The 15,025-nt window shown below is 41.5% G+C and overlaps 1 protein-coding gene across 2 annotated transcripts in view; it reads left to right on the plus strand.

Annotated features, from left to right (window-relative positions):
- Nucleotides 1–15,025, plus strand: part of OTUD7A (OTU deubiquitinase 7A) — a 386,951-nt gene that overhangs the window by 323,751 nt on the left and 48,175 nt on the right. For both annotated transcript variants that reach the window (XM_038532600.1, XM_038532601.1), the window contains exons 7-9: nt 10,083–10,184; nt 12,922–13,049; nt 13,862–13,974. In XM_038532600.1, coding sequence (XP_038388528.1) covers nt 10,083–10,184; nt 12,922–13,049; nt 13,862–13,974 — 343 coding nt within the window. The remainder of the gene's footprint in view (nt 1–10,082; nt 10,185–12,921; nt 13,050–13,861; nt 13,975–15,025) is intronic.

The following is a 15,025-nucleotide window of genomic DNA, read 5'->3' on the forward strand; positions in this document are numbered from 1 at the left end:
TCCTCTCTTTTGCTCCTTTTCCCAATACAACTTGTTTTTGGCCACTCTGCACTGAGCAAAATGACTAGAAGGAAAACCTCACCTCAAAAGAAAGAATCAGAAACAGTCCTCTCTCCCACAGAGTTACAAAATCTGGATTACAATTCAATATCAGAAAGCCAATTCAGAAGCACTATTATACAGCTACTGGTGGCTCTAGAAAAAAGCATAAAGGACTCAAGAGACTTCATGACTGCAGAATTTAGATCCAATCAGGCAGAAATTAAAAATCAATTGAATGAGATGCAATCCAAACTAGAAGTCCTAACAACGAGGGTTAACGAGGTGGAAGAACGAGTGAGTGACATAGAAGACAAGTTGATGGCAAAGAGGGAAACTGAGGAAAAAAGAGACAGACAATTAAAAGACCATGAAGACAGATTAAGGGAAATAAACGACAGCCTGAGGAAGAAAAACCTACGTTTAATTGGGGTTCCCGAGGGCGCCGAAAGGGACAGAGGGCCAGAATATGTATTTGAACAAATGATAGCTGAAAACTTTCCTAATCTGGGAAGGGAAACAGGCATTCAGATCCAGGAAATAGAGAGATCCCCCCCGAAAATCAATAAAAACCGTTCAACACCTCGACATTTAATAGTGAAGCTTGCAAATTCCAAAGATAAAGAGAAGAACCTTAAAGCAGCAAGAGACAAGAAATCCCTGACTTTTATGGAGAGGAATATTAGGGTAACAGCAGACCTCTCCACAGAGACCTGGCAGGCCAGAAAGGCCTGGCAGGATATATTCAGGGTCCTAAATGAGAAGAACATGCAGCCAAGAATACTTTATCCAGCAAGGCTCTCATTCAAAATGGAAGGAGAGATAAAGAGCTTCCAAGACAGTCAGGAACTGAAAGAATATGTGACCTCCAAACCAGCTCTGCAAGAAATTTTAAGGGGGACTCTTAAAATTCCTCTTTAAGAAGAAGTTCAATGGAACACTCCACAAAAACAAGGACTGAATAGATATCATGATGACACTAAACTCATATCTGTCAATAGTAACTCTGAACGTGAATGAGCTTAATGACCCCATCAAAAGGCGCAGGGTTTCAGACTGGATAAAAAAGCAGGACCCATCTATTTGCTGTCTACAAGAGACTCATTTTAGACAGAAGGACACCTACAGCCTGAAAATAAAAGGTTGGAGAACCATTTACCATTCAAATGGTCCTCAAAAGAAAGCAGGGGTAGCCATCCTTATATCAGATAAACTAAAATTTACCCCAAAGACTGTAGTGAGAGATGAAGAGGGACACTATATCATACTTAAAGGATCTATCCAACAAAAGGACTTAACAATCCTCAATATATATGCCCCGAATGTGGGAGTTGCCAAATATTTAAACCAATTAATAACCTAAGTTAAGACATACTTAGATAATAATACACTTATACTTGGTGACTTCAATCTAGTGCTTTCTACACTCGATAGGTCTTCTAAACACAACATGTCCAAACAAACGAGAGCTTTATTTATTTTTTTCAAATGAGAGCTTTAAATGATACACTGGACCAGATGGATTTTACAGATATCTACAGAACTTTACATCCAAACTCAACTGAATACACATTCTTCTCAAGTGCACATGGAACTTTCTCCAGAATAGACCACATACTGGGTCACAAATCGGGTCTGAACCGATATCAAAAGATGGGGATCGTCCCCTGCATATTCTCAGACCATAATGCCTTGAAAAGAGAACTAAATCACAACAAGAAGTTTGGAAGGACCTCAAACACGTGGAGGTTAAGGACCATCCTGCTAAAAGATGAAAGGGTCAACCAGGAAATTAAGGAAGAATTAAAAAGATTCATGGAAACTAATGAGAATGAAGATACAACCGTTCAAAATCTTTGGGATACAGCCAAAGCAGTCCTAAGGGGGAAATACATCGCAATACAAGCATCCATTCAAAAACTGGAAAGAACTCAAATACAAAAGCTAACCTTACACATAAAGGAGCTAGAGAAAAAAACAGCAGATAGATCCTACACCCAGCAGAACAAAAGAGTTAATAAAGATTCAAGCAGAACTCAACGAAATCGAGACCAGAAGAACTGTGGAACAGATCAACAGAACCAGGAGTTGGTTCTTTGAAAGAATTAATAAGATAGATAAACCATTAGCCAACTTTATTAAAAAGAAGAGAGAGAAGACTCAAATTAATAAAATCATGAATGAGAAAGCAGAGATCACTACCAACACCAAGGAAATACAAACGATTTTAAAAACATATTATGAACAGCTAGATGCCAATAAATTAGGCAATCTAGAAGAAATGGGCGCATTCCTGGAAAGCCACAAACTACCAAAAGTGGAACAGGAAGAAATAGAAAACCTGAACAGGCCAATAACCAGGGAGGAAATTGAAGCAGTCATCAAAAACCTCCCAAGACACAAGAGTCCAGGGCCAGATGGCTTCCCAGGGGAATTCTATCAAATGTTTAAAGAAGAAACCATACCTATTCTACTAAAGCTGTTTGGAAAGATAGAAAGAGATGGAGTACTTCCAAATTCGTTCTATGAGGCCAGCATCACCTTAATTCCAAAACCAGACAAAGACCCCACCAAAAAGGAGAATTACAGACCAATATCCGTGAAGAACATGGATGCAAAAATTCTCAACAAGATACTAGCCAATAGGATCCAACAGTACATTAAGAAAATTATTCACCATGACCAAATAGGATTTATCCCCGGAACACAAGGCTGGTTCAACACTCGTAAAACAATCTATGTGATTCATCATATCAGCAAGAGAAAAACCAAGAACCATATGATCCTCTCATTAGATGCAGAGAAAGCATTTGACAAAATACAGCATCCATTCCTGATCAAAACTCTTCAGAGTGTAGAGATAGAGGGAACATTCCTCGACATCTTAAAAGCCATCTATGAAAAGCCCACAGCAAATATAATTCTCAATGGGTAGCACTGGGAGCCTTTCCCCTAAGATCAGGAACCAGACAGGGATGTCCACTCTCACCACTGCTATTCAACATAGTACTAGTTGTTGAAGTCCTAGCCTGCAATCAGACAACAAAAAGACGTTCAAGGCATTCAAATTGGCAAAGAAGAAGTTAAACTCTCCCTCTTTGCTGATGACATGATACTCTACGTAGAAAACCCAAAAGCCTCCACCCCAAGATTGCTAGAACTCATACAGCAATTTGGTAGCATGGCAGAATACAAAATCAATGCCCAGAAGGCAGTTGCATTTCTATACACTAACAATGAGACTGAAGAAAGAGAAATTAAGGAATCAATCCCATTTACAATTGCACCCAAAAGCATAAGATACCTAGGAATAAACCTAACCAAAGATGTAAAGGATCTATACTCTCAAAACTATAGAACACTTCTGAAAGAAATTGAGGAAGACGCAAAGAGATGGAAAAATATTCCATGCTCATGGATTGGCAGAATTAATATTGTGAAAATGTCAATGTTACCCAGGGCAATTGACACATTTAATGCAATCCCTATCAAAATAAGATAGGACTTTCCTCAGAGAGTTAGAACAAATTATTTTAAGATTTGTGTGGAATCAGAAAAGACCCCGAATAGCCAGGGGAATTTTAAAAAAGAAAACCATATCTGGGGGCATCACAATGCCAGATTTCAGGTTGTACTACAAAGCTGTGGTCATAAAGACAGTGTGGTACTGGCACAAAAACAGACACGTAGATCAATGGAACAGAATAGAGAACCCAGAAGTGGACCCTGAACTTTATGGTCAAGTAATATTCGATAAAGGAGGAAAGATTATCCATTGGAAGAAAGACAGTCTCTTCAATAAATGGTGCTGGGAAAATTGGACATCCACATGCAGAAGAATGAAACTAGGCCACTCTCTTTCACCATACACAAAGATAAACTCAAAATGGATGAAAGATCTAAATGTGAGACAAGATTCCATCAAAATCCTAGAGGAGAACACAGGCAACACCCTTTTTGAACTCGGCCACAGTAACTTCTTGCAAGATACATCCACGAAGGCAAAAGAAACAAAAGCAAAAATGAACTATTGGGACTTCATCAAGATAAGAAGCTTTTGCACAGCAAAGGATACAGTCAACAAAACTAAAAGACAACCTACAGAATGGGAGAAGATATTTGCAAATGACGTATCAGATAAAGGGCTAGTTTCCAAGATCTATAAAGAACTTCTTAAACTCAACACCAAAGAAACAAACAATCCAATCATGAAATGGGCAAAAGACATGAAGAGAAATCTCACAGAGGAAGACATAGACATGGCCAACACGCCCATGAGAAAATGCTTCGCATCACTTGCCATCAGGGAAATACAAATCCAAACCACAATTGAGATACCACCTCACACCAGTGAGAATGGGGAAAATAAGGCAGGAAAGCACAAATGTTGGAGAGGATGTGGAGAAAAAGGAACCCTCTTACACTGTTGGTGGGAATGTGAACTGGTGCAGCCACTCTGGAAAACTGTGTGGAGGTTCCTCAAAGAGTTAAAAATAGACCTGCCCTACGACCCAGCAATTGCACTGCTGGGGATTTACCCCAAAGATACAGATGCAATGAAACACTGGGACACCTGCACCCCAATGTTTATAGCAGCAATGTCCACAATAGCCAAACTGTGGAAGGAGCCTTGGTGTCCATCGAAAGATGAATGGATAAAGAAGATGTGGTTTATGTATACAATGGAATATTACTCAGCCATTAGAAACGACAAATACCCACCATTTGCTTCAACGTGGATGGAACTGGAGGGTATTATGCTGAGTTAAGTAAGTCAATGGGAGAAGGACAAACAGTGTATGTTCTCATTCATTTGGGGAATATAAATAACAGTGAAAGGTAATATAAGGGAAGGGAGAAGAAAGAGACTCCTAACTCTGGGAATCGAACTAGGGGTGGTGGAAGGGGAGGAGGGTGGGAGGTGGGGGTGAATGGGTGACGGGCACTGAGGGTGGCACTTGACGGGATGAGCACTGGGTGTTATTCTGTATGTTGGTAAATTGAACACCAATAAAAAATTAATTTATTTAAAAAAATACTTTATGTCTTCTTTTTTGCCATATTGCACAGGCTCAGACCTTCATCAGTATTGAGTACTGTTCCCTACTTTAGGTTAAAAGCATTCAATATCTTACCATTACATATCATTTTAGCTGCAGCCTTTGCACAGATGATCTGTACCAGATTGAGGAAGCTACCTTATGTTCCTAGCAAGTTCAGTGTTGAAGGATACACTGGGTATAAAATCTAGATTGGAGGTTATTTTCTTTTGGCACTTTGATGTTCTCATTCCACTGTCTGTAGGCTTCTGTTATTATTCCCCTTGGTATGTAATATTTCTCCTTTTTCTCTGCTTTTTAGAGTTTTTCTTTAATTTTCATCAGCTTTACTATATGCCATTTACTTTGTATTTATTCTTTTTGGAATTTTCAGACCCTCTAAAAATTGTGCCTTTCATCAGTTTTGGAAAATTCTTTTTTTTTTAAAGAATTTATTTATTTATTCCTGAGAGACACAGTGAGAGAGAGAGAGGCAGAGACACAGGCAGAGGGAGAAGCAGGCTCCCTACTGGGGACTCGATCCCGGAACTCCAGGATCATGCCTTGAGCCAAAGGCAGAAGTAACCACCGAGCCACCCAGGTGTCCCAGTTTTGGAAAAATCTTGATGTCTATCTATTCAAATATTGCTTTTGCCCCCATTTGTTCTATTTTCTTGAACGTAAAAATTATAGTGACTGAAAGTGTCTGTCAGATAACTTCAAAACATGGATAATCTGAGTGTCTTTTTCTGTTAACTCATTTTTCCCTTTTGGTTTTCAGTTACTCTTGAGGTATTTTTTGTTTGGTTGGTTTTCATTTTTTGTTTTTGTTTGGTTTGACATACCTAGTAATTTTTGCTTGACTTCTAGAAATTATTTACTTTATATTGTATATGTAATGTAATGTTATAAAATTACAGATGCTCCAAATGATGTTGTCCTCTTTTAGGAAGAGCTCACCCTTTCCTTGATGATTACCTTACTCTGGTTACAGACCACTGAGTTGAGGCTGGGTTTCAGTCCTGGTAGGGCCCAGGCTACTTGATGTTTATTCCTGTTCTTCCAATAGTATCCTGTTGTCTTTGTGGGACCTCCCTCCCCTGATGGATATAGACTTTTCTATTTTATTTCTATTTCTATTTTCTATTTTATGAGGCTTCTGGGAAAAGTCTGTTTTGTGTCAAGAACTGCGATGTGTCCAATATTTTACTGTGTTTGAGAGCTAATAAACTTGCCTTCTGTGGCTTCATGGATGCTGATAGAAAACCTGGGACTTCTGGATCACAGAAGGGTGCTGTTACATTTAAGGCATATGCAGCATTTGGGAGATTCCACAGGAACATTTTTCTTCTTGTAGAAACCTACAGGATGGCCCTGAGAAATAAAACATGATCAATGTACTACCCTCCCTGATACGTTCTGGGGTCTAGGATGTTTCTTCCCCACATAGAGTTGTTTGCCTCCCCTCCTCCCTCACAATGTTGTCATATGCTATCATTGTGCCTGTAACTTACCCTTTGTTCTCAATCACTTCCTGTTTTAAATAAGATTTTATTTATTTATTTATTTATTTATTTATTTATTTATTTATTTATTTATAGAGTACAAGCAGGGGGAGCCACAGTGGGAGAAGGAGAAGCAGGCTCCCCATTGAGCAGGGAGCCTGATGTGGGGCTCGATCCCAGGACACTAGGATCATGACCTGAGCTGAAGGTAGACATTTAACTGACTGAGCCACCCAGGCATCCCTCTCAATCACTTCCTAATCACAACTTGACTTCTCATGCACAAAGGTCAGCCATAAGAGGGAAAAAAGCATTTTTATAAAACTGAATCATAATTAAGTTTGAATCCCCTAAGTTCCCTTTTGTTTAAACTGCCACCCACAGAGTGTGCCAAACAAGCCAGCCTGGGGTTGCCATTACAGACAAGAAAGAAGCAACATGACTAGAAATGGTCAGGGAGGAATTGAATTTTCAAAACAGGTCTATATAACCCCTCTCCTGTTCATCTGGCTGATTACATAGGAAGCAGTTGAATGGGGATGGTCCCTTTTAGACACAGATACATTCAGTGAACAAACTGCCTTAATAAGGTACTATTATGGACTGATTGTGTCCCCCCAAATCCATATGTGAGAACACTGATCCTTAGTGTGATGGTATTTGGTGGTAGGGCCTTTGAAAGGTAATTAAGCTTAGATAAAAGTCACAAGGATGGGACCCCCATGATGGGATTAATGTCCTTATAGGAGGAGGAAGAGATCAGAGCTCACTGTCTACCATATGAGGACACAGCAAGAAGGTGGCTATCTGCAAACCTGGAAGAGGGTTCTCACTAGAAACCAAATCAGCCAGCATTTTGATCTGGGCCTTTCAGCCCCCACAACTGTGAGAAATAAATGTCTTTGTTTAAGCTCCCCCGTCTGTGGTATTTCGTTATAGCAGCCAAGCTAACTACTTTTCTTGGTTATCTCATCAATTTCTAGCTTATATTTGGTATTGCCAGAGTACATAGCGTGAATGATTTCAAATCCTTTGAAATTTGTTGACACTTTTTTATGGTTCATTATGTGGTCAGTTTTAGAAAATATTCCATGTGACTTGAAAAGAATACGTATTTATTTTCACTCAGTGGGTGAAGTGTATATATGTCAAGTTCACATAATTCGAGTTCTTGAATTATGTTTTCTCTAATCTTTATGAAGTTTTTGTTTGTTGATTCTATTGTTTATCAAGAGAGTTTGGTTTAAAATTTCCAATTTTAATTTGATATTTGACTATTTTTCTTTGGATCTATCAATTTTGGCTTTATATGTATTTTAGGCTAAGTCTTAGGTATATTAATTACATTAAGTATTGTTATATTTTCCATTTGACTTTATTGTGTTATTGTTATGAAATTATTGCTCTTTGTCCTATTCACTTTCATCTGATATCAATAGGATTTCACCTTTATTTTTGCATAGTTTTTGAATGGTGTATCTTTCTCTATCCAGTTACTGTTGAATTTCTGTGTCATTATATTTATGGTGTCTTCTGTCAGCAGCATATACTTGTTTTTTTTAAGTAAGGTTGGCAATCTCCATCTTTTCTTTTTATTATAACAGTTTTTTGTTTTTGTTGTTGTTGTTGTTGTTTTATTTATGATAGTCACAGAGAGAGAGAGGCAGAGACACAGGCAGAGGGAGAAGCAGGCTCCATGCACCGGGAGCCCGATGTGGGACTCGATCCCGGGTCTCCAGGATCGCACCCTGGGCCAAAGGCAGGCACCAAACCGCTGCGCCACCCAGGGATCCCCAATCTCCATCTTTTAATTAGAGTATTTAGTTCAGTCACATTTAATGTAAATATTGGTATATTTTGGTTTAAATCTGTTATCTTGCTGTTTATTTGTGTTATTGTATCTCTTTTTTCCTATCTCTTATATTCTTTTGAATTATTTAAGAATGTTTATTATTCTGGTTTCCCCTCTACTAGCTTGTCAGTTTTACATTCTTTTATCATTCTTTTAGTGGTTACTTTACAGTTTCCAAAATGTACCTTTGAGCCATTAGAATTTACCATAATTTGGCACTTTTACTACTTCCTGGTCAATGTACAGATCTTAGGATTTATGTCATTTATTACATATTCCCATGTTTTGTGCTATCACTGTCATGTATTTTAATTTTACATATACTTTAATCCCCCAAAACACATTTGATATTGCTTTAAATAGCCAATATTTATTTACATTTACCAACATACTTGCCCTTTCAAGCCCTTTTATTCCTTCTGTGTGCCCTAAAGTATTCTTTACTGAATCTCTTTAGTATTCTTTACTACAGGTTTAATAGATTCTCCCTTTCTTTTCATCTGAGGTCTGGGATTCTAAATTGGTAATAACTGTCAGATAAGTGTGGAAGCACAGGTTCTCCACTCTGCCTCTGTTGATACCTGTGAAGGAATGGGCTTCTTGCACCCTTGCAAGGAGGGTGCAGGTGACCTTTTTACCACCATATGGGTGTCAAAGGCCAGGTTCCCCATATGTTCTCAGTTGCTAAGGGGTGGAATCCATATTACCACACAGCAGGGTTGAAGTGCTGGCTGTGTGCTCAGGCTTCTCTGACACCATCTGGCACTGGGTGAACAGGTGGTGAGTGACTCATTACTGCCTGGTATGGTTGGAAGTTTTGGCCTCTGCTGACAGGGGTGATGATGGGCTACAATTTCTTCTGTGGCATTTGGTTGAAATAGAGCAGTTATTGTCTGTCTTCCTAAGTTGTTCCTTTCCAGATATCTTATCTAGAGAGAGCATGATTTCTTTGTCTACCCCCATTGGTGTCTCCAGGTTGCCAACTTCTGCAGTACCTGGTCTAAGATTTGGGGGTAAAAAATAAATTTCAAGGAGCCTACTATCATGTTATTTCTCAGATCCCAAGTTTTCTGGTCTGCCTCTTCTCTTCATTTTTCAATTTCTTGTTTTATTTTCTACATAATGTCCAGGATTTTTAGTTGTGTTTAGTGGAAAGAATGTCTATTCCATCTTCCTGGAAGCAGAATTCTCAAGCTGTGTTAATAAGATTTAACAGGAATATACCTAAGTAGCTATAATGGCTTTGATATGTTAAATTAAATATAAACCATACTTTCAGAGGTATGTATGCATCAGAAAATGATGATGTAAAAGAGAAAAATAACTTTCAGAAGGATAAACTGTGTTCAAGGAGATTGCACAAAGAGGAACTTTATTTTTTGTGTAAAATGTTCCCAGATTCAAGAACAAAAGTCTTTGCCCTTTGGTTTCTTAATCTTCTTGCTAATTAATGGGAGGATTTGGTAGTTTCTTACCTTAGAGGGGGGAAAATCTGTATTTTATTTAAAAGTAGCCATAATGCTCTACCTTCTTACTGAAGTGCTCTAGAGCCCTCTCAAAAATCATCTGCTGATGTTTATGCTTACTTAGCAAACACTCACAATGGTCTGTTCTAGGATTCTATTCTAAAGTGAGTTTTCATTTCAGGTCGCCTGAACTGGTGGTCCACTGTGTGCACGAGCTGTAAACGGCTTCTTCCTTTGGCCACTACAGGGGATGGGAACTGCCTTTTACACGCAGCCTCACTGGGTAAGCTCCACAACAGAGACAAAGAGTGGCAGCACCCCAGGTGTGTTCTGCTCTTTGTTAGAGGACAGACACTAAGTAAAGCCATCGTTCATCTGGAGGAGTCCTTAAGGGATATAGCCAGCAATCTAGCACTTCTTGTCAAGTAGCTGGCAGGCTTGGTGGGGACACAGCACACATGAAAAAAGATCTGATATAATAGAAACGGGCCTAATCATGAACTGCAGGGATGAGAATTAGAGATCATGGTGTAGAGGACTTCCTGGAGGAGATGGGATTTTACTGAGATCTGAAAGACTTGAAAGATTATGAAAGAGGGCATTCCAAGTAAGGAGACTGCATGGAAAAGCATGAAGACAGGAATTTATCTTTTAAACAAAAGATAATATGCCAAAACATTAGAAGAAGCCATTTATGGGTGATGAGATTGTTGATTTTTATAGTTGATACAGGAGAATCACCTGGGGACTCATGCATAGGCATATCGTCTTTGTCTATTCTTCCAGTGAAATTATGATCTCACTATGTTCACAGTTTGGAATTCAGCATTTTTCCCTTAAAATCCTATTGTGAATTTTCCATGCTATTATTCTTCAGAAACATGTTTTGGCAGTTGTGTCATATTTCATCAAAATGTATAAATGATTCCCCTATGGTGGAACATTTTTACCTCGTTGTGTATAAAACTTGGCAAGAACAGAAGAGAAGAAATCTCTCATCTGTGTCAACAACCTCATTCACTGCAAAGGAAAATGCCTTGTCCCTCAGAAACTGCAGTGTGCAGAGGCACTGTTCCCCTCAGCACTACAAGTGGACAAAGCCACAAATCAGGTCACTGCCACCATGGTCTGGTCTGAGGGCAGGCATTTTCCCAGTGAGCACAGTGGGCCTTCCATCAGCCAGGAAAGAGAAAGCCTTCTGTGGGCCAGCCTTGCTCCAACTGGGCCATGGCTAAGTCTGGGGCTCATAGCCAATTAGTTCTTTCCTTCTGGTACTTTGTTTTCCTTTCATGGGATTTAGTTGTTTGACCTGACTGACTAAAGGAGCCATGCAACACTGACCAGCAATACTTATTGAACCTGCTGACCAGGCCTGATATTGACCTAGGATTGTAGGGCACACACAGAAATGACAGAAATCCTAGAGCCAGGCTTGTAAGCAAATATTTATGGGGCAAGGAGACCCTACCTGCAAGAGAGACCCAAACAAGGAGCCATGAGAACTGAGACTGGACTTGCCCTACCTGGGAGAGTCCTGAGAGGCCACTATAGGCAGGTCTGAAGGATGAGAAAGATCATCTTGGCCTGTTTATAAAAAGAGCATTAATGGCCACTTCCCTCCATCTGTGTTGTAAAAGGCAAAAGCCTCACTTGATGGAAAGCCCATAGCAGCCCCTGGTTGTTACATATCTTTGCGCTAAAGGATTCATGGCCAGATTGAACTTTTAAAGATTTGGTCACTGCAGGTTATTCCTCTTTTGAGTGCTTTCCAGAATCTCCCAGCTCACTTAAAAGTCCACCTTTTCACTCTCCATTTTGTCCCTTTGATCCTCTCTCCAGCCACCTTTCCCACTTGCTGTTTCTCAAGTATGACAGGTGGGCACCCCTTGGGCATGGCCTTCCCCTTTGCCTGGGATGGCAACTCAGCTCCCTCCTTCACCCACTTGAGTCTATATCCTAATGTCTCCATTCATGCCATGGCCAGTATCACCCAGCATCCCCCTTTGAGGACCCATTTCATCTCTTCTTATGGTGCTCCACCCCTGACGGGGTATGTTACGTGCTAATTTGATGACTGCTTCACCTTCCCTCAGTGTGCACTCTGCGAGATCTTAGGAACTTAGTCTGTCCTGACTGCTGCTATGGGTACTCCCAAAACCCAGAATGGTGTCTCACCCCTATTATGGAGTAAGTTTAGAATTAATTAAGTGGAATTAATGCCATTTAATTAAATAGAATGGATGGATGGATGGATGGATGGATGGATGGACGGACTTCCCCTATTCTTTCCCCACAACCAGAGCTGCACTTCTCATTACTGTTTGTTCCATTTGTTGGGTGTCTTGACCACTTCTGAGCTGCCCTAAAAATGTACTCAGAGGTGGCTTATTTTCCTTTTAACCCCTTAAACACCCAGCACAGCCTGGGGAAGGGGTAAGGGACAAAGATCTTCTCCCTCCCAAAGCAGGTCCTTTCTTTTGGGTCCAGATGTTTGCAGTGATGTCCACTGATGCTCTGCTTCTGAGGAGGGTGAGATGCCTTAGGGCTGAGACATTAGATATGGCAGACCCTAGATGAAACCAGGGTCTGATTGCCATCCTGGCTTGAGGCCCTATGTGAGGACACGTGACCAGCTTATTCACAGAGACTATCTCTCACTTAAATCCAAGACCTGGACAGTGAATATTAATTAGGTCCTTCAAAGCAAACCTGAGAGATTAAAAGAGCTTGCCAAGGGTCCCAGAGAGAGGAAGCATATGATCTTACCCATTGTTATTTCTCTGAGAAGGGGACATACTCCTTCATTCATCGACTTGCTTCAATGGGAAACGGAGAAAGAGAACAGAGGGGAATTGCTAGCTAATCATGAGAAATGAACAGCTGACTGATAAGTTATCTCTGTGTGTGCAGATGCAGGAGACCAGGCCCGGTAAGTTGTGGCAGTTTGAGTCACCTCCTGGCTTGTCCCCGTCCTCACATCCTGTCTCTCTCCTCTGCTCCTCATGGGCCTCCTGCTACAGGAATGTGGGGGTTTCACGACCGGGACCTGGTTTTGCGGAAAGCTCTCTACACCATGATGAGGACAGGGGCTGAAAGGGAAGCCCTAAAGCGGAGGTGGAGGTGGCAGCAGACGCAGCAGAACAAGGAGGTTGGTACCCACTGGTGTGTTCAGAGCCTGAGACCCACACCAAACACAGCCATGGGCAATAGTAGAGTCCAGAGCTGGGCCCCAAGGCCAAGTCCGTCTTGTGAAGTCAGACAGCAATGGCTTCTGTGACTAGTAAAGCCTCCCCCATTGAAACCAACTGAAGAGGTGCCCATTATGAAAGCTCAGCCCCTGGCACACAGTCACTACATGTCTACTCACAATGCCTGTCCTTGCATAATTATGAAAACCAATCATTTTCTCTGTCAAAAGGTGTCCTGGCTTAATGACAAATTATAGTCACCTATGTCTGGTCACTACTGGTGGTGGCTTGAAGGCTGGGTGTAGCCACAAGCTGGTTCTGGCACAACCTACAGCCTCGGCTTCTGTGTATGTTCACAATCCAAAGAGAATCCCAATCATCCTAACAATGGGAGACATTAGCACTTTGCTGTCCGAGAGGAAGAATCACCTACTTTCCGATTGAAGTTGGCCCATCATTCCTTTAAACTTTTCAGTGGTCAGCCCCAAGCTTTGTGTGTGCAGATCAATGTTCAGTCATTCTCACCCCCTGGGAATGACCCTTGTTGCTGGGTGGACTCCCCAACAGCATTGAAATTAGAGATTATGGGTTCTGAAGAAATATTGTTGATAGAAAATGGGGACAGTCAGTGGCCACTAGCAGGTGTGACCAGCCTAGGTGCTGGTCAGCCTTGGACTGAGCCAGGGGGTCCAGCAGGGATGCCAGGCTCACTTGGATGGGGCGGGTAAGGAGGCCCACCCACCACCTCCTGAGCCGGCTTCCATTGTGCCAGTCAGGGCTGGTGTACACTGAAGAGGAATGGGAGCGGGAGTGGACGGAGCTGCTGAAATTGGCATCCAGCGAGCCACGCACGCACTTCAGCAAGAATGGTGGCACAGGCGGGGGGTAAGTGCTGCCCCTCACTTTCCCCGGTGGTCACCTTAAGCTCCTGGCCACCCAGTATGGGAAGTGGTTCGAGGGAGCATGTGGTAACCCCAAGCTGGAGGATATAAAAAGATTCCTCCCTTGAGACATTAGACTGTCCTCAAGGACACAGGGCAGAGTTGTGGGGCATGGCTGGACTCCTGCCAGATAGTTGGGGAATGTTTACGTAGCTTCCACATGGATCTTGCAGGTAGAGGCATGGAGTTTACAAGTGTTTCTCCTTCCCCATTGCAGGCATTGGTGGGGAGGGGACTCATTGGACAGCCAGCCTTTATAGGAGGGTAGGTCCTGTACACTGCTGTTGTACTCATCAGGCTCAGAAGCCTCAAGCTCCTGGATTTGGATTTTTTCCAACTAAGTGTCTATTTAATTTCTGGCTTCAAGAAGTCACACTGAGCGAAAAAAATCATTAAGTGAGCCCATCATCTCCCAGGTGAGCTCCATGGATGTCAAAGGTTTTGCCTTGGTACACATGTAGGGAGTAGCTTATTTCTGCAGACACAACTTAAATGTCCCAGTTTGAGAATAAAGACTGTGGCCAAACAAGACAGCCACAAAACCTGTGGCCCCAGCATTTCAAAGACAGATGTGTGCTTTGGTTCATACTTATTGAAGCTGAGAGCCAAGTTGTCACCCCTGGAGTGACAGCCAAACATAAGAAAGCCTGAGCATTGACATTGAGAAGATTCAAGAAAGGATCAGAAGCTGGCAGACAGCCCATGCTGGCAGTATGTCCCAGTCCCACATCTTAGCATCTGGGTCCTAAGCCACCAACAGCAGGCATGGGGCTTCCCAGGCCTGACACTATATTGAGGACCTCAAAGACAAGCCGTTTGGTATGTAAACCCATGAACACAATTCCCAAAGGGTTGTTTTGTCACTTTATTTTAACAATGTCACATGTTAGCACCAGAGTCTATCTTATTTAGGACATTTGGGAACAAATATTCTAAAGATTCGATCTATTCTTGAAAACTCCACATTCTGCTTTTCTATCTCTCCTGAGTCATGC

This window comes from Canis lupus, chromosome 3 (genome assembly GCF_011100685.1).
Source record: "Canis lupus familiaris isolate Mischka breed German Shepherd chromosome 3, alternate assembly UU_Cfam_GSD_1.0, whole genome shotgun sequence".
Classification (NCBI taxonomy): Eukaryota; Metazoa; Chordata; class Mammalia; order Carnivora; family Canidae; genus Canis; species Canis lupus.